Source organism: Bos mutus, chromosome 22 (genome assembly GCF_027580195.1).
Source record: "Bos mutus isolate GX-2022 chromosome 22, NWIPB_WYAK_1.1, whole genome shotgun sequence".
NCBI classification, from domain to species: domain Eukaryota; kingdom Metazoa; phylum Chordata; class Mammalia; order Artiodactyla; family Bovidae; genus Bos; species Bos mutus.
The window spans coordinates 6,557,651-6,584,637 of NC_091638.1; the positions used below are offsets into that span (position 1 = coordinate 6,557,651).

The 26,987-nt window shown below is 44.5% G+C and overlaps 1 protein-coding gene across 3 annotated transcripts in view; it reads right to left on the reverse strand.

Moving 5' to 3' along the window:
* OSBPL10 (oxysterol binding protein like 10) overlaps nt 1-26,987 on the reverse strand; it is a 340,081-nt gene that overhangs the window by 159,662 nt on the left and 153,432 nt on the right. For all 3 annotated transcript variants that reach the window (XM_070359885.1, XM_070359886.1, XM_070359887.1), the window contains one exon: nt 21,125-21,316. In XM_070359885.1, the coding sequence (XP_070215986.1) occupies nt 21,125-21,316 (192 nt within the window). The remainder of the gene's footprint in view (nt 1-21,124; nt 21,317-26,987) is intronic.

Sequence of the window (26,987 nt, forward strand, 5' to 3'; positions counted from 1 at the left end):
CCAAACTGGGAAAGGAGTATGTCAAGGCTGTATATTGCCACCCTGCTTATTTAACTTCTGTGCAGAGTACATGATGCAAAACGTGGGACTGGATGAAGCACAAGCTGGAATCAAGATTGCCGAAGAAATATCAATAACCTCAGATATGCAGATGACACCACCCTTATGGCAGAAAGTGAAGAAGAACTAAAGAGTCTCTTGATGAAGATGAAAGAGGAGAGTGAAGAAGCTGGCTTAAAACTCAACATTTAAAAAACCGAAGATCATGGCATCCAAATACATTACTTCACGGCAAATAGATGGGGAAATAGCAGAAACAGTGACAGACTTTATTTTCTTGGGCTCCAAAATCACTGCCATTGGTGACTGCAGCCATAAAATTAAGACACTTGCTCCTTCGAGAGAAGCTATGACCAACCTGGACAGCATACTAGAAAGGAAAGACATTACTTTGCCAACAATGGTCCGTCTAGTCAAGGCTATGGTTTTTCCAGTGGTCATGTATGGATGTGACAGTTGGACTGTAAAGAAAACTGAGCACCAAAGAATTGATGCTTTTGAACTGTAGGGTTGGAGAAGACTCTTGAGAGTCCCTTGGACTGCAAGGAGATCCAACCAGTCCATCCTAAAGGAAATCAGTCCTGAATATTCACTGGAAGGACTGATGTTGAAGTTGAAACTGCAATACTTTGGCCACCTGATGTGAAGAACTGACTCATTTGAGAAGATCCTGATGCTGGGAAAAATTGAGGGCAGGAGGAGAAGGAGATGACAGAGGATGAGATGGTTGGATGGCATCACCAAATCAATGGACATGAGTTTGTGTCAACTCCGGGAGTTGGTGATGGACAGGGAGGCCTAGTGTGCTGCAGTCCATGGGGTCTCAAGGAGTCGGACACGACTGAGCTACTGAACTGATGAAGATCCAACTCATTAGAAAAGACCCTGATGCTGGGAGACTGAAGGCAGGAGAAGAGGACAACAGAGGATAAGAAAGTTGGATGGCAACACTGACTCAATGGACATGAGTTTGAGCAAGCTCTGGGAGATAGTGAAGGACAGGGAAGCCTAGCATGCTATAGTCCATGGGGTCACAAAGAGTCAGACCGGACTGAGCAACTGAACAGCAACAAAATTGCTCATTAAGAGTATAAAGAGCTGAGCTATCCGGTGACAAGGAGGTCAATTAGGAGAAGAAGCCAAACTGAAAATAACAATTGAGAGTTTATTGACTTACTGTGACAGTACATTCTGCCTTCAGCATCCACGAGTTCAACCAATGGCAGATGATAAATAGCACTCAGCACTTCCTGGTGGCTCAGTGGTAAAGAATCCACCTGCCAATGCAGGAGATTCAGATTCGATCTCTGGGTCAAGAAGATCCCCTGGAGAAGGAAACGGCAACCCACTCCAGTATTCTTACCTGGGAAATTCCATGGACAGAGGAGCCTGGGGTCACAAAGAGTCAGACCTGACTTAGCGACTGAACAACAACAACAAATAGTACTCAGTGCATGGCTGGCTGAAGCCACGGATGTGCAACCTGCGAATAGCAGGATCCACTGTGGGCCTTGAGCACCCACGGGTTTTGGTATCCACAGCAGGTCCTGGACCCAATCCCCCACTGATACAGAGGGGAATACTGTATAAGCCAGAGGCAGAACAGGGGAAACAGGGACACTTTTCCCTATGGAATAGCACAAGGCGAGGTAAGGTCACATCTGTGTAGGTGGCAGGAAGAGATGGTCCTCTCACTGCCAAGGGGTTGGGGAAAATGGTTACCAATGGAGAAGTCCCAAGGATGAGTCAGAGTAGAGTGTCTTCAAGCCCCTCCTTTCACAAGGAGATATCCGCAGAGGTGCCTGGGGAGGGTCGTGGCCAGGGCCCGTGGGTAAGGAGGCCTGGGGTGAAGGCACGGGGACTAGCAATGCAGACGCGTGCAAGAGCACGGACTCTAACTCCCTCCAGGCTCCACATCCAGGCTGGTTCTGGGAGGGCAGCTCCCCTGACGAGGCCCACCAGGTAAAGCCCGTGTAATTGCAGTGCTAGAGCCAAGACATCACACGTGGGATTCCAGACTCCTGCAAAGTCTGAAAAGCAGACTCCTGAAAAGGAGGCGTCTTCAAGTGCCAGGGCTTATCCAGAACACTCTCCCGATGTCATATAGAAAGAGTTCTTACATGATCAATAAGGAGCCATTTCCAAATGAAAGAAGCAAAGTTCATAACAAGATGTAATAAGTCCATACCAATATGTACAATATAGTTGGAGTTTTTTAAAACAAGACTATTTTTTTAAAGAATATACATAAAGATATGGGTATATACAAATGTATGTGCCAATATACATATAGAACACACATGAAGCTAGTAACAGTTGTTGCCTTTGGCCAAGGTAGAAGGCTGAGAGAGAAAGGAGACAGAAAGGGGAAAATGAAACCCTCTTATGCTGTTGGTAGGAGGTAAGTCGGTGCAGCCAGCATGCAGAATAGTGTGGAGGTTCCTCAAAAAACTAAAAATAGAGTCTCCATATGATCCAGAAATCCCACTCCTGGGCGTATATCCAGATAAAACTCTAATTCAAAAAGATACACACACCGCTATTCACAACAGCCAAATGATGGCAACAACCTCAATGTCTATCAAACAAATGAATGATAAAGAAGATGTGCTACATATATATAGTGGAATACTATGCACCCATAAAAAGAGTGAAATCATGCCATTTGCAGCAACATGAATGAAACTAGAGTTTATATTAAGTGCAGTCAGAAAGAGGAAAAAAATACCATGTGATATCACTTACATGTGGAGTCTAAAATAGGACACAGATGAACTTACCTATGAAACACAATCAGGGACACAACCGCCAGGGACACGCTGGCAGGTGCCAAGGCGGAGGGGAGGTTGGGAGGGACGGACTGGGAGTTTAGGGTTGGCAGATGCAGACTCGGATGTACTGGATGGATAAACAGCAAGAGCCTACTGTTAGCACAGGGAACTATACTCAATATCCTGTGATCAACCATAAGGGGAAAAACATTAAGAATAGACCAGGAAAAATATTAGGAATGGACACCTTCCCCGGTGTCCAGACTCTCGTTCTCGAACCTCATCTGTCAGTGCCTTCCAAGCACAGGGTTTAATACGACTGTCACAGCTCCCAGCCTGGTCTATAACACTCTTCAGAATCTCAAGTGAAAGGTGCTGTGTGATTATGAAGTATTACGGCTGTGATTTCTATGCCCCGATGTTAGTAAATTCTAAGTAACACATCGTCCTGTGATAATTTCTCTGCCGGTGAGAAATCTTCACCTTACCTTCTCATCTCCCGAGTGCTAAGCTGATAGATGTTTATTCTGGAGGTATGCTTAGAACAGCTTGACAACAGGCAAAAAAAAAAAAAAAAACACCAAGATTTACTCAACAGCATGTCAGAAGGACAATTATTTTTATGTTGGAGATAAAAATTTGTAGTAAAATGACATAAATTCTATTTTTCTCCCCCAATATAGGGCAGAAGTTTTTGTTTACTTTTAGGGTACTTAGTTTTCTTTTTTTTCCCTACACCGTGCAGTATGTGGGATTTAGATCCCTGACCAGGGATATTGCCTGCCTTGGGCGTGTGGAGTCCTAACCACTGGACCACCAGGGAAGGCCCTTAGAATTCTTATTTCAACACTGGACAACCAGTGTAAATATCATGTTTTCCATTGGAACCTCTCCAATATGAGGAAGGAAACATACATTCTGTGAAGAATCTCTCTGTAAATAAAAATACAGAAATGTTTCTTCACAGATCTATTTTAAGACTATATTCCTGGTGTTGCAGTGGTTAAGAATCCGTCTGCTAATGCAGGAGACCCAGGTTCAATCCCTGGTCTGGGACGATCCCACATGCTGTGCAGCAACAAAGCCCACGAGCCACAACTGCTGAAGCCTGCATGCCTAGAGCCCATGCTCTGCAACAAGAGAAGCCACCGCAACGAGAGGCTACACCCCACAACTAGAGATTAGCCCCCCACTTGCTACAGCTCAAGCAAAAGCAGTGAAGACCCAGAGAAGCCAAAAATAAATAAAGTACCATGTGGCTGAAATACACATTTTCTGAAAAGACTATATTCTTGCACAAGAAAGAGTAATCCTCAAAGAACGAAAGTAAACAGAGGGATGAAGAACCTTCAGAAAGAAACCCTATCGTGTCCTTTTCACTGTGACACTGAGTTCTGGTTTACAAACGACCGGAGCATCTTTGAGCTGGTGACCCAGTTTGATGCCCTCATTTTCACAGGTGGCGGCCAAACTCAGATGACTCCCCCAAGGGTCACAGAGCAGGTCACAGACTCAGAACGCAGACCCACAACTTCACATAGGTATCCCCCAGCCCCACAGCCTCTGCCATGAACTCATTATCTACACAGGCAGGATTTTTCCTCTGTGAAATGACATATGAGACAAAGTGTTAATATATCAATACAGCAAAGCTATAAAAACCCACACTTCCTATCACTGCCTTTAGTACCAAATGTAAGCTGGGAATAACATGCATAAGAAGGTACCTGAGGGACTTCTCTGGTGATCCAGCAGCTAAGACTCCTGATGCAGGCGTCCTGGGTTCAATTCTTGGTCAGAGAACTAAGAGCCCACATGCTGCAACTAAGACTGGGTACAGCTAAATAAACAAGTAAAAATATTTTAAAAGGGAAAAAAAAAGAGAGTATCTGAGCCTAAGCAAAGCTAGGAGCCAAGAGCACTGTGCGTGCATGCTAAGTCACTCCAGTCATATCAGATTCTGTGCAACCGTACAGGCCAGGCTCCTGTGCATGGGATTCTCCAGGCAAGAATACTGAAGTGGGTTACCATGCCTTCCTCCAGGGGATCTTCCTGACCCAGGGATTGAACCCATGTCTCCTATGTCTCCTGCGCTGGCAGGCGGGTTCTTTACCACTGGCAAGGAGCACTATTCCTGCCCTATTCACTATGTGGAAACGCAGGTACGATTCTGAGGCTGGAGTGGTCACAAGGAGCCTGTATGGATGACTCTAAGCCTGGCTGAGAGATGGCTCCAGGGTGGGGCTTCCATGGGCTCAAATTTGGGCCCAGCTGCTTCTCTGCAGGAGCTGAGCACACGGCTCAGTCCCCGAGGCCTCGTGTCCTCACCAGTACTGCGGGGATGAAACCCACTTGACAGGGCAAGGACCCAGGACATACATGTCAGCTTCTGATAGGTGGGAGCTCCCTCCAAGAAGGGATGGGTGTACGTACTGAAATCCAGGGCCCACATGAGGAATCAAGACAGAGGAAGAACACCCTAAGCACCACAGGCTGGGCCTTGCCACCACCCAAGGCTTCAATAAACCACACTCAGTATCTCCAACAGAGCTGGTACCATCAGCCACGCTACCTCAAAGCCTCGCTCACCTCTCGGCACAGGCAACCCCAGGGGCAAGACAACTTTCCCCCCATGCCTGACAAACTCCACCTGGCCCAGAGCTATCCCAGGGAGCCCGCCCTTGAGGTCAGGAGAGCTGGGTTTGCAACGCCAGGCCTGCCATGTTGAAAAACAAACCCAAGAGCTTGGAGCCCATGTGGACTAAATGGGCTTTGTACTAAATCACCATCACACAGTGAAAAATAGAAGAAGAGCATTCAAGTGCTGGGACCAAACAGAACCTAAGTTCACGGGGATCTGTACTGGGTTCAACAGTGCTGCTCAAAATGTTAAGTTCAGGGACTTCTGTAGTGCTCCAGGGGTCAAGTCTCCATGTTTCCAATGCAGGCGACACAGAGTCAATCCCTGGTCAGGGGAAAAGATTTCACACGCCACAGGGCAACTAAGCCCAAAAGCCAGACTATTACAGGGAGAATGTCCGCACACCATCACAAAGACCCAGCACAGCCAAAATAGAAAAGAAAGTAAGCAACAGATTGCAGTTAAAAGGAAACAGGAGCTCTGTGGTACCATGTAGTATCCTTTGATTTTTAACTGGAAAAAAAAAAAAAAACTGCTTCTCTACTGGTTTCCTTTGTAGCCTCTTAGGAAACTTGTGAACTGTCTTCTAACCCTTTTAGGAAAGTTTTAAAAAAATTTTTTCTACTCTCCTGACTGTGCCTGTTCACAGCCATTTGCAAACTGCTTGCCCCGGTAGAAAAAGGAATCGAAGTCCTTTGGAGCTTTGATTTTTCAATCCCTAATACGAAAGAGAGATTGCTCAATCTCTACTGTGAAAGTGGAAGCAAAAGATATTACACCTTTAAAATGAACTAGAGGGACTTCCCTGATGATCCAGAAGTTAAGAATCCGCCTTCCAACATGGGATGCGGGCTTGATCCCTGGTCCAGGAACTGAGATCCCACATGCCATGGCACAACGCGCTCCAGAGCCCGAGTGCCACAACTAGCAAGGCCTTGCCAGGCAACAAGAGAAGCCCCTGCACCAAAAGCACCCAGTGCAGCCGAAGTTAAAAACATTCAAATAAAAACAAAATGAACCAGACAGAACTTGGATCAAAGCATGGAAAATGATCATGGTTCTTGCAGGGAGGCAGCTAAGGAAGGTGAGTACTTAAGGGAATCTTGTCATTTACATGCAGGTCTGTAGTGACCAAGCACCCAGTGAGGGTGGGAGACAGGCGTGACCACAGCTCCTCTGCTCACAGAATGAGATGACCGGCTTTTAAATGACGAAGGAGCCCTGTCTTATACCGAAACGCTACTATGAGCCACTAGGGGAAAAATAACATCCTTCACAAAAGAATCAGACTGTAAAGCACAAGTTTCAAGGATGGTCTGAGAGTCAAAGGGCGAACTTGGCTAACTTCCCTCTTTGTCAATATCCAAAATACGTTATTATCTTGCGGGCTGGAGGCACTCATAGGAAGGCTCCTTGTATTAAATTGCCACCTGGGTTAAAAACAGACACAAGTCTTTTCTGTCACAGAGCTCCGACATAAAATAATCAGCCATTCTGCTTCCTTCTGAGGGCAACACTTCAAAGATGTCTGATCCACGCATTTTCTGTGTGCCAGAGAATCAGAGACAGACAGAGGGTCCCTCACCACCCATATAATTTTTCTCAGCAACAATCTAATGATCTAGGGTAACTTTTCCAGGGGTACCGGTGATGTGCAGAGCCCAGAGGTTGAAGGTCCATGTGGAGGGGGGCCAGCCTCCACTGGCTTCACCTTATGGTGAATTCTTACTGCCATTCAGTTCAGTTCAGTTCAGTCGCTCAGTCATGCCCGACTCTTTGGGACCCCATGAACCGCAGCACACCAGGCCTCCCTGTCCATCACCAACTCCAGGAGTCCATCCAAACTCATGTTCATTGAGTCAGTGATGCCATCCAACCATCTCATCCTCTGTCGTCCCCTTCTCCTCATGCCCTCAATCTTTCCCAGCATCAGGGTCTTTTCAAATGAATCAGCTCTTCACATCAGGTGGCCAAAGTATTGGAGTTTCAGCCTCAACATCAGTCCTTCCAATGAACACCCAGGACTGATCTCCTTTAGGAAGAACTGGTTGGATCTCCTTGAAGTTCAATGGACTCTCAAGAGTCTTTTCCAACACCACAGTTCAAAAGCATCAATTCTTCGGCGCTCAGCTTTCTTTACAGTCCAACTCTCACATCCGTACATGACCACTGGAAAAGCCATAGCCTTGACTAGACAGACCTTTGTTGACAAAGTAATGTCTCTGCTTTTTAATATGATTAAATTAATAATTTTCATACTAGTTTAGCCAACCACCTAGACTATCCTTGGCCCTGGACAAGAACCAGGGCTGATACATCATTCCACACTCACATCGGAGGCCAGCAGCTGGACCCACGGTCAGTGCAATAACTGAGCCTGATCTGACTGGTGACAGTCAATTTCTGTGAGCTTCCCAGAAATGGGCTCCAGGACCTTAGCACAGACAAGCATAGGAAAACTTCAGCGGGAGTATGACAGTCTAGGGCGCTTGCAACAGTTCATTTTATGTGTCAACTCAGCTGGGCCACAGTGCCCAGATATTTGGGCAAACACACTCTGGATTTTTCTGCTGAGGGACTTGGATGAGATAAACATTTAAGTTGGTTGACTCTGAGCAGAGCAGACTGCCCTCCACAATGTGGGTAGGTCTCATCCAATCAGTCAATGGCCTGAATAGCGCTAAAGACTGATCCTTCCTGATCAAGAGGAGATTCTGCCGGTACACAGCCTTCAGACTTAAGCCATGGCCCTGGCTCTACCCTGGGTCTCTGATCTGCCAGCCCACCTTGAAGATTTTGGACATGCCAGTGTCCACACTCACAAGAACCACTTCTTTAAAATAAACCTCCTTCCTTCCCCTGCACCCCCATCATCACCCACACCCCACTGGCTGTGTTTCCCTGGAGAACTCTAAAACAATGGCAACCTCTGGGAGTCCACCAGCTTCTGCTTTAGCTGCGTCCACTCTGCTGACGGCAGTTTGTTTCTCCACTAACTACTACTTCTCCACCACTCGGCATCTCTGGGCTTCCCATTCGCTCTCTAAAGGGGCATCTGATCTCTGTTCCCACTGAAGACCGCCTGCAAGTCCCATGGCCAGGCTAGAGGACAAGCCAGTGACAGCTGGTCTAACAGCTTTGTTCAGAATGGTAGTCACATGGCATGAAACTCAATAGGCTAGTCATCATTCATCACTCAAACCACCTCCTGTTTTTATTTCAAAATCACTAGTGACAAGGGTGGAGGTTGCTCAGAGAAATCAATATACTATTCATATAGGTATAGAATGTGAGTGTCTCCCGTGTGGACAGACTGATGAATCAGGAATCCCACATTTTGCACAACTATCGACTTAGGAAGTGACACCTGGGTCAGAATCAACCACTCATTACCTGTGTGACCTCTTGTGGTGGCCTTTGTGGTGTCTCAACTTGGCAGTGAGTCAACTGCTCATCTAAATGTCTCTGTGAGGTCTTCTGTAAGGGTGATGACACTTCACAATCAGTTGACTTGAAGTGAGAGAGATTACCTAGATAATCTGGGTGGGCCTACTTCCACTAAGAGGCCTTAAGGGCAGAGCTGAGGCTTCTCTGAAAAAACAGTGTTGTGAGTAGAGAGCTACTTGAGCCAATGCCTGAGAACCAGGCCCACAACTGCACAGAAGCCAATTCTTTGCAAAGATCCCTTCACGTGTATTTTCTACTGGATCTGTTTCCCTGGTGGAACCCTGGCTAACGAATACCCCTTGTCTTTGCCTTAACCTCTCAATGCCTCCGTTTTTCATCTATAAGACAGACAACAATATCTACTTCGTAGGGCTGACCTGAGGATCACACAGGTGAAGCTGAGCACAGTATGCGGCCCAGAGTAAGACTACAATGAGTATGAAATAGTATTGTTCATGCAACAGTCACTATGTTATTAATGAACCCATGCCTTTGGGGAAGAAGTTTATACACAAGTGGGGAGACTTTTAAAGACCATTACAACATAAAGACAATTTGTTAAAAATATAGCCAGATATAAACTGCACCGGGAACTAAGGAAAGAAAGACCTATGCATGTCTGGGGCATAGTAGAAAGCAGCCCATGGTAAATACAGCTCCACTGCTTCTGTTTGGAACCATAACTCTCCTCAAAATATGCAACAACAGGGCCAGAAACTCCTTTCTCACCAAAAGCTTTTAACCAAGTCTGCAGAGGAGTGTTACCCAACAGCTATGATTCCCTTCATGAAAAATCAGTCACTCCAATTTTTACTGACCACCTACTATGTGCCAGGTATTGTGCTCAGGGTTGAGGAATAAAGAGGTTTAAAAAAAAGTAAACCTCCAGGTACTTCCCTGGTGGTCCAGTGAATAAGACTCCATGCTCCCAACACAGGGCTCAGGGTTCAGTCCCTGACTGAGGAACTAGATCCTGCATGGAAAACTAAGCTCACGTGCCATAATGGGAAAACCCAACAAAGTCAAAATAAGTTATAAAAAAGAAAGAACACAACCGTTAAAAACTCATCATGTTAATAACAATAAAGGACAGAAATGGTATGGACCTAACAGAAGCAGAAGATATTAAGAAGAGGTGGCAAGAATACACAGAAGAACAATACAAAAAGATCTTCATGACCCAGATAACCAGGATGGCATGATCACTACCTAGAGCCAGACATCCTGGAATGCGAAGTCAAGTGGGCCTTAGGAAGCATCACTAAAAATACAGCTAGTGGAGGTGATGGAATTCCAGTTGAACTATTTCAAATCCTAAAAGATGACACTGCTCAAGTGCTGCACTCAATATGCCAGCAAATTTGGAGAACTTGGCAATGGCCACAGGACTGGAAAACATCAGTTTTCATTCCAATCCCAAAGAAGGGCAATGCCAATGAATGCTCAAACTACGACACAATTGCACTCATCTTACATGCTAGCACAGAGAAGACAATGGCACCCCACTCCAGTACTCTTGCCTGGAAAATCCCATGGACAGAGGAGCCTGGTAGGCTGCAGTCCATGGGGTCGCTAAGAGTCGGACATGATTGAGCGAGTTCACTTTCCCTTTTCACTTTCATGCATTGGAGAAGGAAATGGCAACCCACTCCAGTATTCTTGCCTGGAGAATCCCAGGGATGGTGGAGCCTGGTGGGCTGCTGTCTGTGGAGTCGCACAGAGTTGGATATGACTGAAGCGACTTAGCACCAGCAGCACACACTAGCAAAGTAATGCTCAAAATTCTCCAAGCCAGACTTCAACAGTACATGAACCAAGAACTTCCAAATGTTCAAGCTGGATTTAGAAAAGGAAGAGGAATCAGAGATCAAATTGTCAACATCTGTTGGATCATATAAAAAAGCAAGACAATTCCAGAAAAACATCTACTTCTGCTTTATTGATTACACCAAAGCCATTGACTGAGTAGATTACAACAAACTGGAAAATTCTTCAAAAGATGGGAATACCAGACCACCTTACCTGCCTCTTGAGAAATCTCTAGGCAGGTCAAGAAGCAACAGTTAGAACCAGACATGGAACAACAGACTGGTTCCAAATCAGGAAAGGAGTATGTCAAGGCTGTATATTGTCACCCTGCTTATTTAACTTATATGCAGAGTACATCATGAGAAATGCCAGATTGGATGAAACACAAGCTGGAATCAAGATTGCCGAAGAAATATCAATAACCTCAGATATGCAGATGACACCACCCTTATGGCAGAAGTGAAGAGGAACTAAAGAGCCTCTTGATGAAAGTGAAAGAGAAGAGTGAGAAAGCTGGCTTAAAACTCAACATTCAGAAAACCAAGATCATGGCAACCAGTCCCACCACTTCATGGCAAATAGATGGGAAACAACGGAAACAGTGACAGACTTTATTTTCTTGGGCTCCAAAATCACTGCAGGTGGTGACTGCAGCCATGAAATTCAAAGACACTGGCTCCTTGGAAGAGAAGCTATGACCAAGCTAGACAGCATGCTAAAAAGCAGAGACATTACTTTGCTGACAAAAGTCCGTCTAGTCAAAACTATAGTTTTTCCAGTAGTCGTGCATGGATGTGAGAGTTGGACTATAAGGAAAGTTACAGTCCGAAGAATTGATGCTTTTGAACTGTGGTGTTGGAGAAGACTCTTGAGAGTCCCTTGGACTGCAAGGAGATCCAACCAGTCCATCCTAAATGAAATCAGTCCTGGGTGTTCATTGGAAGGACCGATGCTGAAGCTGAAACTCTAATCCTTTGACCACCTGATGCGGAGAACTAACCCATTGGAAAAAAGCCTGATGCTGGGAAAGATTGAAGGCAGGAGGAGAAGGGGATGATGGAGGATGAGATAGTTGGGTGATATCACCAACCTGACGGACATGAGTTTGAGCAAGCTCCGGGAGTTGGTGATGGACAGGGAAGCCTGGCATGCTGCAGTCCATGGGGTCACAAAAGAGTTGGACACAACTAAGCAACTGAACAGAATAGTGAAAGAAAGATAAAGCATAGCAAGAGAATCAACTGAGGGCAAAGAAGGAACTCTGGGAGAAGTTGGGATAGAAGCGGGAAAAGAGGGATTAGAACTGTAACCAGCAAGACCAGAACCTATCCTTCAGTTGGGTGCAGGATTCCTAAGGTGAAGAGCAAAACTGTGTGCACCCTGAGCTTGCTGGGAGTCCAGGTGGTTAGTCCTTCTGTGGTTAGTTCTGCCCTCAGCCCCTCCTCCAATTCCTCCCCCAATCCCCGCCACCCTCCTTCCAGCTGTCCCCAGTGGTGCCCTGAGTGGGCAGAGATTCCTGCCCTCAGGGGAGCAGCTTGGGAGACAGCAAGTCAAGGGTTGACAGGGGATGGGCCCTCACTACTTTGCTTTTGTCATTATTCACCTGAAACGCTGCTAGTGCCCAAATCTCTCAAACTGGTTTCTTAGAGGATGTCCGAGGGGTTCCACAGACCACACCAATGTTTGTTTCAAACTGCACAGATACAGAAGCTGATAAAAAGAGACTGCAGTGGTGGTCATAAACACTCACGATTCCAAGGCTCTGTAATAAATGTCGGTGCCACCTTCTCTAGTAAATCTGCACTAATAAAGCACTGTTTTTATGTAGTGGGGATCTATACTATTTTTCTTGAAAATAATATTCTGCTACTTTAAAAATATTTGAGGATCACTGCTATTAAGGAAGTCCACGTTACCATTTTTTGAAAACTGAAGTCTGGGGCTGACTTACTTTGAGAGGTTGCAAATCACCACTCCAATGCATGCAAGAGTTACTGGCTGTCACTGATTCAAAAAGTACACAGGAGAATTAATTTGGGATTTAAAAAAAAATCATCATCCTATTCATACAAAGGAAAAATGCACTTACAACTCTAAATGTGGTTTCCCTGGTGATGCGACGGGCTGTGTTCAATGCTGCCAGCACTGAGTGCTACCTCAACACGGACTGACTAATAACATACTTCGGGGTGCTGACAGCTCCTGCTTCCAGATTCCTCCAAATCAATCAAGGTTTCTAAGCAGGCATTCACTATAACTGTGTACACCTGAATCAAACCGAACCATCCTGAAGAGAGAATACTGAGTCAGCACTGTTGCCAAAATCTTGGCTCCTTGTCCATTGATCCCAAACAGAAATAGAGTCTGGAGGAAACGGAGAAGAATAGCTTTATCCCTTTTACTAGACAAAGAGGAAACACAGCAGGCTAGTTCCTCAACAACTGTGCTCACTCCTCTCAGGAATTTTTGTAGGTGTTCAGTCGCTCAGTCGTGTCCGACTCTTTGCGACCCCATGGACTGTAGCCCACCAGGCTCCTCCGTCCCTGGGATTCTCCAGGCAAGAGTACTCGAGTGGGTTGCCTGTTCTCCTCCAGGGGATCTTCCCAATCCAGCGATCGAACCCATGACTCCTGCATTGCAGGTGGATTCTTTGCCGCTGAGCCGCCAGGGAAGCCCTCTCTCAGGAATGGGGAGAGGGTTTATGTCCTCATCAAGGTCTTCCACTTTTTTCTTTTGCAAAGTTTCAAAACGGCCATACCTGGCCTCAGGCAACTCAGTAACTGGGTCAGGGTCCCCAAAGTTATGTGCCCCTGATGTTCATTTAAAACATAGACTGCTACAAAAGAGTACAGGAGGAGAAGAACGCCAGATGCAGAGGATAACTCAGATGAAGTCAGAAGTAATTAACTTTGTTTAGCTTTATGAAGAACAAGTCTAGCTACAAGTGTTTGTCAGCAGTAACAGCTAAAGAATAACCAAGATTGTTTAACTCTTGCAGACCTGTTTGGCTGGTATGTGCCAAAGGCTGTTTATTCATTTTTGGTTTTGCTGCAAAAGTACCATTTGTAAAGATGGCACTTCATTAAAGCATTTTTCCTTTTATGTTTTAAGTAAACATAGTGCAATTACATGAAGAAATATGTGTGTCTATATATATATGAATACACACCACTGGAACCACATAAACACACTCTGCTCCACATATTATATTCTGTGAAAGGTTTACTAATATTTAAGGCCACATTAAAGGACACAACTTCAATACAGTTTATCTACCCATTAAACACCAGGGCAGCACAAAGCCTTCTCATAAAAAGGGTATGTGGCTGGAAGCAAGCTATTTAACAATAAAAAAAAGTGTAAGAAAAAGATAATTTCTATTGGTCAATAAATTATCACTGAAGGCTTAATTAAATCTAAATTTACGCCTCACATACATCCACTACAATTTCATAGCATGAGTTTTTCTCTCACCAAGCTACAGAATCCAAAGTCTATCTATTGAATTAGGTGTATTTAAGTCTCAAATGTCACAACAAAAAAAAATTATTTGGTCAAAACCACAAAAACCAGGCTCTACAAAGCTTATTCTGTTACTCAAATATTTGTTATGTCTGGGCCGATTACCACATTTGGACTTAAAAGAAAAATTTTAGTAAGGACTCTCTTTAGAGAATGTTCTTAACTCTAAGTCAAGGAAGAAAATAAAACCTGCTGGAGATCACAAACAGCCCACACACACACACAGTTCTGAGCAGAGACACAAACACACACATGCTCTCATGTGTGCAGATATTCAGATCATTTCCTCAGTAGCCACTCCTGGGAAACAGCAATGAAGAATTAGGAAAGGGAGAAACCTCTGATTTTCCTACTTCTTGTTCTTCAATTCACATATGCAGGTGTGTACACACACACACACACACACACACACACACGTATAAACAGGTATGAGGGGCTTTCCTGGTGGTCCAGTAGTTAAGAATCCGCCTGCCAATGCAGGGGACAAGGGTTCAATCCCTGGTCCAGGAAGATCCTACACGCCACGGAGCAACTAAGTCCATGGGCTGCAACCACTGAAGCCCTCACACCTGGAGCCCGTGCTCCACAAGAGAAGCCACCGTAATGAGAAACCCACGATCCACAACTAGAGAATAGCCCCTGCAGCAACAAAGACCCAATGCAGCCAAAAAAGTAACTAAAACAGGCATGAGAGATGTGTTCTCTCAGACAGCGTCTAGCACACAGGCATTTTATAAAAGTCACCCTGCACTTGTACCAACTGAACTTGTGCCCATTTAAACAAATGTGAACCACCTTAAAACCTGTTATAAAGGCACTAAAAGTATAAAAGGTAGAATACAAATGAATACCACACAGGTCAATCATAAAATGCTTACACAGCGAGAGGCGCAAATGGATTTTTAAGAACATGTTAGAGTCTATTTAATAGACTCCAGCGGCACATCCAGAGGCTCACCCTCTCACTGCTCTTCCCTCGGTCGCATGGTTCCCCAGGTACCCCCCGCAGTGCCCTCAGAGTCAGAGAAGACCATGTCAACACCTGACTCAACCCTCCACCAATCACCAACCACCTCGTACGGTGACCCAAGCAACCCCCGATGCCTACGCAATACCATTTCTAAAGCCTTCTGTTAGAAAATGGGTCCTTAAATCAATGTGTCCAACCGACACACCCACCTATTTCTGCTAGGGCTAGAAGATGCAAAGATGAATAAGACATGGCTTTCAGCTTAAAAATCCAATGCCCGGCACATAAATGAAATGAAAATGAAATGAAGTCGCTCAGCTGTGTCCAACTCTTTGCGACCCCATGGACTGTAGCCTGCCAGGCTCCTCCATCCATGGGATTTTCCAAGCATGAGTACCAGAGTGGGCTGCCATTTTCTTCTCCAACATAAGAGATGCCCAGTTAATCCCTGAAGAATGAGTGGAGGCATGAACTGAATAAGCAAGTTCACAGTTCCTGGCGGTTCAGTGGTTAAGGTTTGATGCTTCCAATGCAGTGGCACGGGTTGGATCCGTGGTCAGGGAACTAAGATCCCACATGCCACAGGGAGCAGCCCCCCCCCCCATAAAAAGATGAACCTAGGGGCCATGTCTATACATTATTGTCTATCCTGATTGTCTCATTTTATATACACATGTCCAAGTGGAAATGATACTAATGTGACTTTTATCTTAAATTGCTATATAGCAATTCAGAGTGTTAAGTGTATTATTGTTTCTTCAGTCATTCCTGGAATGCTGTGTGTTGAATCTATCACTTTACTAGTATCAACAGCTTAACCCAAATTAACTTTCCTCTTCTACCCCCAGTTCTATGAGTTATTTCCTCAGAATACAGTTCCCAGCAGGGAATTTATGGGTCAGTGGCAACAAACAGCTTCTTTGTGCTTAATTTATCACCAAACTGTAGCAAAAAAGAAAATATGCAATACTACCAATATTTCTTACCACCGTAACCTATAATTATTTCGAGTAATCTCGCAGACAAAATAAACTGGATTTCCATTTGCTGAACTGCTGAGGAGGATATCCCTGTTCTCCACAATGATGTCATGTCTTGGATTTTCTATCATCATCTCTCCTCACCACTTCCAGAGAGAACTTTGTGTACTGACCTTTGGGATCTCAGTATTTTGGATGATAACCATTTAACCTTTTACACTGTCCCTTTATTTTTACCCATGTTGTGGCATTCCATTTAATACTTATTCTGTTGCTTGTGGCTGGGCTATTTTTCTTTTGTTCTTTAGCTATTCGGGCCCATCTGTCTTGTGGACGATGATTTTCTGGCTTGCCTCAGTGGCTGTAAGTTTATCTTCCTGGTACAGCTGGGTTAAAAATGCTATTCCATTTTCTTCTAGTTATTTTATGAATAAATACAGTGGAATCCAAAAGCCGAGGCACCTTTATACTTTGAGATTAACAGACTTTTAAAACTGCAGAACTTTCTGGTCAGAGTGAAATGTTCTCAGTTCCCAAGGTGGACTGGCCCATATCATGAAAGGACAGATGTCACACGACAGTTACCCGTCTCCAATCAGGAGGAAAGCTGGGCATGAAATCTGAGAATCAAAACTTCCACCTCCTTCTTAGGTGTCTGCCACCCTCTAACCCTCAACTGCTAGTGTTTTATACACGTCTCAACAAGCTGGCTCAGAATGAATATTCAGCAAGAAAGGTCATCACAGATGTAAAAGCAATCACCTGGAGAAGATACCTGGTTGTCGCCCAGAAGTACAACCACCAAATCAAAACAGCTATGGAGGCATGTCACCTAACTATCTTCCGTATAATGAAACTCCCTAGTAAATTTCAATAATTTCCCTCCATTGAAAAAGCAGCATATATATATATATATATATATATATATATATATAGTCATTTACAAAGTTGAGGTTATGCTTCAGAATTTTTACTTAGAATTTTATACTTTAGAATTTGTATCTTGGACACAACTGAGTGACTAACACATATTTAGCTTATATATTAAAAAAGAAGTAAATTCACCTGAAACTACTTCAATTTAAAAAATAAAGTAAAATAAAAGCTAAGAAAAGAAAATGGGTATGGCCGACTTTGGAATCTCACAAAATAAAGTGTTCAAAAAAAAGGAATAAACTCATTGAAAGATTAACAGTGCTTATGTGAAGGGAGGTAGGATTATGAGTTATTCTGATCTTTAGATTTCTTTTGCATTATATACTTCATACAATTAAATATTTCTATACACACATAGCCAAAGCACATACTTTTATCCTTTTAAAAGCTTGAATTTCTAAAAATGGATGTAGAGAAGATTTTGGCATTATACTGAAGCAAATGCTACTAGTAATTAAGCCAAATACCCTAACTTTTATTTTGGCTCAGTTCAGTTCAGTTCAGTCGCTCAGTCGTGTCCGACTCTTTGCGACCCCATGAATCACAGCACGCCAGGCCTCCCTGTCCATCACCAACTCCCGGAGTTCACTCAGACTCACATCCATTGAGTCAGTGATGCCATCCAGCCATCTCATCCTCTGTCGTCCCCTTCTCCTCCTGCCCCCAATCCCTCCCAGCATCAGAGTCTTTTCCAATGACTCAACTCTTCACATGAGGTGGCCAAAGTACTGGAGTTTCAGCTTTAGCATCATTCCTTCCAAAGAAATCCCAGGGCTGATCTCCTTCAGAATGGACTAGTTGGATCTCCTTGCAGTCCAAGGGACTCTCAAGAGTCTTCTCCAACACCACAGTTCAAAAGCATCAATTCTTCGGCACTCAGCCTTCTTCACAGTCCAACTCTCACATCCATACATGACCACTGGAAAAACCATAGCCTTGACTAGATGGACCTTTGTTGGCAAAGTAATGTCTCTGCTTTTGAATATGCTATCTAGGTTGGTCATAACTTTCCTTCCAAGGAGTAAGAGTCTTTTAATTTCACGGCTGCAATCACCATCTGCAGTGATTTTGGAGCCCAAAAAAATAAAGTCTGACACTGTTTCCCAATCTATTTCCCAATCTATGAAGTGATGGGACCGGATGCCATGATCTTCATTTTCTGAATGTTGAGCTTTAAGCCAGCTTTTTCACTCTCCACTTTCACTTTCATCAAGAGGCTTTTTAGTTCCTCTTCACCTTCTGCCGTAAGAGTGGTGTCATCTGAATATCTGAGGTTATTGATATTTCTCCCGGCAATCTTGATTCCAGCTTGTGTTTCTTCCAGTCCAGCGTTTCTCATCATGTACTCTGCATAGAAGTTAAAATAAGCAGGGTGACAATATACAGCCTTGATGTACTCCTTTTCCTATTTGAAACCAGTCTGTTGTTGCATGTCCAGTTCTAACTGTTGCTTCCTGACCTGCATATAGATTTCTCAAGAGGCAGATCAGGTGGTCTGGTATTCCCATCTCTTTCAGAATTTTCCACAGTTTATTGTGATCCACACAGTCAAACGCTTTGGCATAGTCAATAAAGCAGAAATAGATGTCTTTCTGGAACTCTCTTGCCTTTTCCATGATCCAGCGGATGTTGGCAATTTGATCTCTGGTTCCTCTGCCTTTCCTAAAACCAGCTTGACTATCAGGAAGTTCACGGTTCATGTATTGCTGAAGCCTGGCTTGGAGAAATTTGAGCATTACTTCACTAGCGTGTGAGATGAGTGCAATTGTGCGATACTTTGAGCATTCTTTGGCATTACCTTTCTTTGGGATTGGAATGAAAACTGACCTTTTCCAGTCCTGTGGCCACTAAACACAAGCACCTCCCTTTTTTCATATGTACCAGGACTCCTATCAATAAATCTATCCAAGATTCATTACTGCACATTTAAAAGAATTCTCAAGATACTACAAACTTGCTTTTTCTTTTCTTCTTAGGGTTCAAGTCTCTAAATTACTTGCAAAAAACAGCTTCAATGAGGTTTACATAAAAGCAACCTGATGGTATTGTGGTTATAGTTTCTTTTTAAGTCCTTACCCACTGGATAAATATTGAAACATTTATTGGCAGTAATAAAATATTTAAAATTCTATTAAAATACTCAAGCCAAAAATAGTGTTGAGGGAAAGAGATCAAACAAGAACAAAAGAGGATTGAAATTATTTGAGTTGGGTGGTGGGGACCATTATTCTATTCTGCTTCATGTACATACAAGGTTTTCCCTAATAGAGCTTTTTGAAAATGTGCTGTAAATGAAGAGCCATATACACAAGTGCAGCAAATCATTCCTTATTTCATCCAAGGTAGCAAAGTTAAGCTCATAGATACTTTTTTTCCCCCACATCAGGGTGACTGTTTCAAAGGGTGCATCTGACTCTGTACCTTCTCCTTATTAGGCAATAAAAAGTATGCTACTGCTGCTGCTGCTAAGTCGCTTCAGTCGTGTCCAACTCTATGCAACCCCAGAGATGGCAGCCCACCAGGCTCCCCCGTCCCTGGGATTCTCCTGGCAAGAACACTGGAGTGGGTTGCCATTTCCTTCTCCAATGCATGAAAGTGAAAAGTGAAAGTGAAGTTGCTCAGTCGTGTCTGACTCTTAGCGACCCCATGGACTGCAGCCCACCAGGCTCCTCCGTCCATGGGATTTTCCAGGCAAGAGTACTGGAGTGGGGTGTCATTGCCTTCTCTGATAAAAAGTATATGCATGTGTAAATCTATCCAAAAATGTCTTTCATATGCACCTATAGACTTGAGTCAGAAGATTTCAGATTTTCTGTTCTGGGTCAGAATTAGAACAAGACAGCCAGCTGACATAGCACTCCTTGGCTTATGACACTTAAAAAATAAAGCAAGAGGCATGCTAATTTAGACAGCACCCAGACCTATTCTGGGAGCCCCATTCTCCTGCTTGACACAGTGAGGACTCGGCTGCTTCTCAAAAAGGACCAGCTGGTCTCCACATGAGACAGCTGCAGGGCAAAAAGCCTCAGTACTCAACACAAGTTAGACAGGCGAGACCACAGGGCTTCCCTGCTGGCCCAGTAGCTAAGACTCTGTGCTCCCGACGCAGGGGCCCAGGGTCCAATCCCTAGTGAGAGAACTAGATGCTGCATGCCGAAACTAAAGAAGATCCCACACACCACAACTGGGATCCGGGGCAGCCAAATAAATAAATGAAAAATTTAAAAATAAAGAAAAAGAAAACCAAGACCATGATCATTTATTTTATACTGTCAGTTCTCGGTAATAGTTGCAGAGGATGACATGAACACTAAAGACCCTCGGAGCCCCAAACTGATGACTTCCAGCCAATCAAAAGTAAAAACAAAACATAACCCCTAAGGGACTGTCAGCAGAAGGGCTTTCATGTACATTATCACATGTGATCCCTTGAGAGGCTGGGAGGGCCTGTGCCATTTCCATTTTGCAGATGCAGAAATGTGGGTTCCAAGCTTTAAGGCAACAAAGTCCTCTGCCTCCAAGGACAGAATTCTTTTCACTGGCTCACACCCCCTCGAAGTGTGTGAGAGGATAAGCACCTCATAAAGTGAAGGAGAAAAGGGGAAATCAGCTTTAGGTCCCACGTTTTCTGAATTTCAAAATGCCCTCAATTATTTCCTGATGATCCACTTTATGTTCTTTCCCTTTGTTATGAGCCTGGAGACTTCCCTGGACAGCCCTTCCACCTCCCTCAAGTTTCTATGGGCTTGTGTCCCCTGCTTTTTGAGCCTGGGTAGCAGAGGTCTCCTGACAACTCACTTAACCCATGAAACAGAAATAATTTTTTTTTTTTAAACCAGGAGGAATCATGATGGCTATCTCTGGGAGGTTTGCTTCTGGTCCTCTCTCTCCATCCATCAAGACGGCGCTAAAGAAAAGGGGCTGGGGAGCGACATCGCAGCCCTCACCTTCCACAGACAACTCCACCTACAGGGAGAATGAGGCCTACCTCTCTGACTTCGTGAAGTTGGCCGGAATACTGACTCTTGGCTCTTCGGGCGGCGGCAGGCGACTTGTGATGCGTGATTGTGACGACGCCAGGGGCTCCCGCGCTGAGGTGTCTCTGGCTAGAGGGAGATGCAGAATTGGACGTTCCATGGGGGAGCAAAGTGAGACTTCGGCTTCGGGAGCTTGGAGGTGTCTAGAAGAAGCAACACGTGTCAAAACTCAACAACCGGCCTGCAGAACACAGCCAGGCACTGCCTTCCATCTGTGCTGAGCCTCTCGGGCTTTCCCCTTCATCTTCAGAGCAGATGAGGGCCTGGGGGTGCATGCTTTCATCTTGCACTCTCTCAGGCCGCAGAGGCCATCCCCATTAACTATGCTTCTGGTCTCCCTTCTAGCAGGGTCTCCTGCCCCAAACTATGGCTATGGAGAGCTACTCCAAGGCCTTCAGACACCACAGGCTCTCAGGGGTCTGTGTTCCTCTTCCTAATACCCTCCCCTCCTGTGGTAAAGCCAGCTGAGTGCTCAGTGTTCTGTGAAGCATTCCCTGTCTGTCTCAGCCTCTCCACCCTCCTATTCTACTACACTGAGGCTATGTTTATTATCCAGCTTAACTATATGAGATTCTTTCAAACTCATCTTTGTACCCCCAAGACCCGGCACATCATGATTGTTTAATTCATTAAGTACTTAACACATGTTTGCTGCATGAGTACTAAGAATGAACTAAGTTATCCACCAATTAATCCTCATTTGTCCGCACTGCTGGTATTTCATCCTATTGTGACATATCATACAAACAGTAACTGGGTATAAGGACAGCATCTCAACTCAGTGGCAATACATTTTTCAATAATGTGTTGGACTAACTGGGCAGCCAACTGAAAAACAGATTTATCTCTCAGATCACAGACCCCAAACAGATCAAAGACTAAGAAAAAAGAAAGAAAGAAAACAAATCCAAAGGTCATAACAGAAAAACTCAATAAATTTAATGACCTAAAAATTGAAAACTTATACACGGGGAAAAGTAAAAGTCACTCAGTTGTGTCTGATCTTTGTGAACCCCATGGACTATACAGTCCAAGGAATCTCCAGGCCACAGTACTGGAGTGGGTAGCCTTCCCCTTCTCCAGGGGATCTTCCCAATCCAGGGATTGAACCTGGATCTCCCACATTGCAGGCAGATTCTTTACCAGCTGAGCCACCAGGCAAGTTCAAGAATACTAGAGTGCATAGCCTATCCCTTCTCCAGCAGATCTTCCCAACCCAGGAATCGAACCAGGGTCTCCTGCATTGCAGGTGGATTCTTTACCAGCTGAGCTACCAGGGAAGCCCTCTGCACAGGAAACAAATTTCAAAAACCCACTCCTGCCACCAACAGAGTCAACCGATAAACCAGAAAAAATATTTTCAACTAGCTTCACAAATGGTTCATCATTCTAATTTGTAAGTAGGAGAAGAATTTCTAGGAATTGATGTGACTGAGCACAGTATTCTAATAGGGCAAGATATGAATAGATAGTTCACACACAAAAAACCCATAAATGGCCCTTAAGCCATATGAAAAGGTGTTCAACTGTATTCATATGATAAATGTAAATTCAAACCACATTTAGATATACCATCTTTTACCCATCAGATTGTAAAAACCCGAAAGAATCAGTATGCAGTCTGCTGACAGACCACGGAGAGACAGTGATGCAGGACTGTCAAGTGACAGACACCCTGAGGAGAGCAATCCGACAGGCCCTGCCCCAGTTACAGGGGCGCTTCCCCGTGACCCAGCAACATCCTATTGGAGAACGTCTCTTCCACACACCTGCACCCAGGCATAATGGCACCAAAGCCGAGTGTTTAATGGAAAGGATCGGAAGCCACCTAAAGGTCCCTCCATATGCGATAGGTTAACGAGACACGGCACACCTCCATGACGGAACACTACCAGGAGGCTAAGAGGATTAGAAGAAAGGCCTTCGTGAACTGGTTTGGGAAAAGAACCCTCTAAGGTATGTAGTTAAGTGAAAAAGGCAAGGTGCCTAACTGTGCTATAGTATGCAAAGTTCTGTGTTAAAATGTGGAAAATGAGTATTTTTATCATTGTTTAAAACACAAAAATCATCTAGAAGGATACACGCTGAACTCCAAGTGGCTGCTTATTCCACGGAGGAGATGTGAATAAGAGTGTGAACAGAGAGGGAGAGAGATTCTTTCATTCTGAGCCATGTGAATGGATTATAGTGAATGGATTTTCTAAATTCTACATTAAAAAATCTGTATCTCGAGGAAAAAAGGCAGCTCGAGAAAAACTGGCAGATTTGTGCCATTTTCTCTATTTCAATTACCTAATATTTACTGAATACGTACTGTGCACCAAGGAAAATATCTGAAATGTGATGTGGAGGAAAACATAAGATGGACGAGGCCGTTTTTCAGCACAGATGCTTATACTGTTGCGGGGGATAGAGGAGCAAAGACCCAGAGACAGCAAGACAGACACGCACACACACACAGAAAGGAAGACATGACAAAGTGCTAATTTGGCAATACAACCAGAAAATGCCAGAGTGAGGAAAAGCATGATCAAGGTGAACTGACTTCATCACAGGAGGCTATTCTGAGGGCAAAGGACTTGAAGCTTGAGTAGAATTGGGAGAGACAGAGAGACATGTGTGGTGTACAAAGCAATCCAGACAGGAAGTTCAAAGTCTGCAGCCTTGGGTAACAGTCCCAGGTCTTAAAAAACAAACAAACAAACAAACAAACACATGTACTCCAACGGCCACTGCAGCACTATTCACAGTAGCTAGAACATGACAGCAACCTAGATGTCCATCAAGAGATGACTGGATAGAGAAGATGCGGTACATACATACACAATGGGATATTTCTCAGTCATAAAAAGGAACAAACTTGAGTCATTTGCAGAGACGTGGATGGACCTAGAGTCTGTCATACAGAATGACGTAAGTGAGAAATAGAAAAACAAACGTTGCATATTAACACACATATATATATATATATATATCTCTAGAAAAATGGTACAAATGAACCTATGTGCAGGGCAGGAATAGAAATGCAGATGTAGAGAGCAGACTGGTAGGCTGTGGGATGAACTGGGATTGACATACACACACTACCATGTGTAAAACAGGCAGCTAGAGGGAAGCTGCTATACAGCATGGGCAGCTCAGCTCAGCTCTGTGATGACCCAGAGGGGAGTGGGGTGGGAGGGATGCTCAAGGAGGGGATACATGTATACATACAGTCGATTCACTTCACTGTACACCAGAAACTAACACTGTAAGGCACTACCCCTCCCCCAAAGTTGATGATTCATCATTTTACAAATCTCCAAGAGGGTGGGGAGCTGCGTAGGAGCCAGGGTAGAAACTAGAATTCTATGTCAGCATGCAGTACCATGGTAGCTCACGCATTTCTCTGGATTTGAGCTTGGACAGAATTAGTAAGACAGATAAACTTGGGAAGCACTGTATTGCTTTCAAGTTACCTTATAAACAGGTAACTGGAGAAATCTCTGGTCTGAGAATTAAATATACTTTGATTATACTGAAATTCAATAGTCATCTACTTTCAACTTCAATCTTTTCCCTTGGAGTGAAGAGGAAGAAAGAAGCTATGTCTGTAACACTTTTTCTGTTTGTATATAATATACGTTTGTATGCGTGTGTGTGTGTGTGTCCTGCACAGTCTGTGGGATTTCAGTTCCCTGACCAGGGATAGAGCCTGTGCCCCTGCAACGGAAGCACAGAGTTTTAACCACTGGACCGCCAGGGAACTCCCTCTTCAATCCTTCAACAGCAGCAAATTTGCCTAATCCACTGAAATACATTTTGATTGTTTGGGAGCCTTATTCCAACCCAAGAAAAGGCAGATTTTTCAACAGGCTTTGAAGCCAGACAGCCAGGTTTCACCCCCACCTCCAATCCTAGCACTACCAGCTTCAAGCTGTGTGACCTCAGGTGAGTTATTCGAGTTTTCTTATTAAGCAACAATTTCCTAATCTTTAAAAAAGGCATCATAATATTGACCCTTAAGAGCCATCATGAAAGTTGAATTAGCTCAGGTACAAAAAACGCTTAGCACAGGGGTTGCTGTGCAGGAGCCGTGTGGCCACAGTTCATTTCTTTCCTTACAGCCCTTAAGAGTTGATCGATGGTGGCATTATCGATTTTTAAAATGTTAAGAAGTCGCTTAGCACAAAATTGTAAGCAGTCATTGACCTGCTCCTTATTTTCTTTAGGATCAAAGTCGTGATGAAGTCCAAGATGTAATTAAATACTTACTGGAGAATCTATATGGTCAGCAAGACTGTAAGGAGAACCATACTTCTAGATTCTGAGTAGAATGAGAATCCATCAGAAATCAGAAAGGAAGGCCTCTCGCTGCCTGAAAGACTGTCCCATAGACAGCAATAAATCAGGAAAGTCACCCGGGAGCCAAGGAATTCTGCTGTGGATGGCTAACCCTATATTTATTATCTAATGGCTGTCATCTGAATTCACAAGCAGTAAATTTGAGGCGAAAAACCTTTAATTTCCCATTCACTGTGTGTTTCTCACGGTTTAATTCATACCCATGCCTCCTCCTGAGGGCAAACAGGAGCAAAAAAAAAAGTCTCCTGGTAAATCCCATAGGGCATCCGGAACTGGGAGGAAAAGGCAGAAGAAGAAGCAACAACTGCCACCCCTACAAACAAGCGGGCCCTTTATGACAGGCCAGCCTACTGCAGCTCGGCTCAATGTCAAGCGGCAGCCTGGCTGGGAGGGGAGTTTGGGGGAGAATGCTGAGTCACTTCAGTCGTTTCTGACTCTGTGCGACCCCATAGACGGCAGCCCACCAGGCACCCCCGTCCCTGGGATTCTCCAGGCAAGAACACTGGAGTGGGTTGCCATTTCCTTTTCCAATGCATGAAAGTGAAAAGTGAAAGTGAAGTCGCTCAGTCGTGTCCGACTCTTAGCGACCCCATGGACTTCAGCCTATCAGGCTCCTCCGTCCATGGGATTTTCCAGGCAAGGGTACTGGAGTGGGGTGCCATTGCCTTCTCCGTGGTGGAGAATGGATACGTGTATATATGTGGTTGAGCCCCTTTTTGTCCACCTGAAACTATCACACAACATTGTGACTTGGCAAAACTCTAACATAAAATTTAAAAAAAAAATTTTTTTAAGTGGCCTCTTGAAAATGTTCAGGTTGTGTTTGAAAATTACACTTAGGGAACTCCCTGGCCGCCCAGCGGTGAGGACTCCATGCTTTCCCGCTGAGGATGCGGGCTGGATCCCAAGCTCGGGAACTAAGATCCTGTAAAGCGTGTGGCACGACCAAATTTCTTTAAAAAAGAATCACATTTAGGTGGCATACACACCCCTCCCTGCTACAAATTTAAAATAAAATATTTTCAAAGCCTGAGGTACCACATGTCAGGGTTTTGCTCCGAATACTGACTTCAGTGGGGCTAATGAGAAATGCTGAGTGTGCCATCTGCAGAAAATTCTGAGGCAAGAGTCACCACTTCTACCTGGGAATACGACTCACCCTAACCTAGGAAGAGTCACCCCACGTGTCCCCTCTCTTGGCCAGTAGCACCAGGTCAGTGGGGTGCCTGCATGAAAAATGGGGGTGAGGCCAAAGAGGGAACAGGTAGCAGAGAATGTGCGTTCAGACCGTGAACACAAAGATATTCAGACCGTGGCCAAGACTGCACACGTACTCAGGTTTTCTGAAATCCACCAACCTCCTGGTTTTCCCAGCTTTCTTCCTTGGATCCCTGGGCTCCCAGGCATTGGTGGAAGGGACACACAGACATTCTCTGTGTATTTACTGGCCAACATGGGCATGAAGGAGAG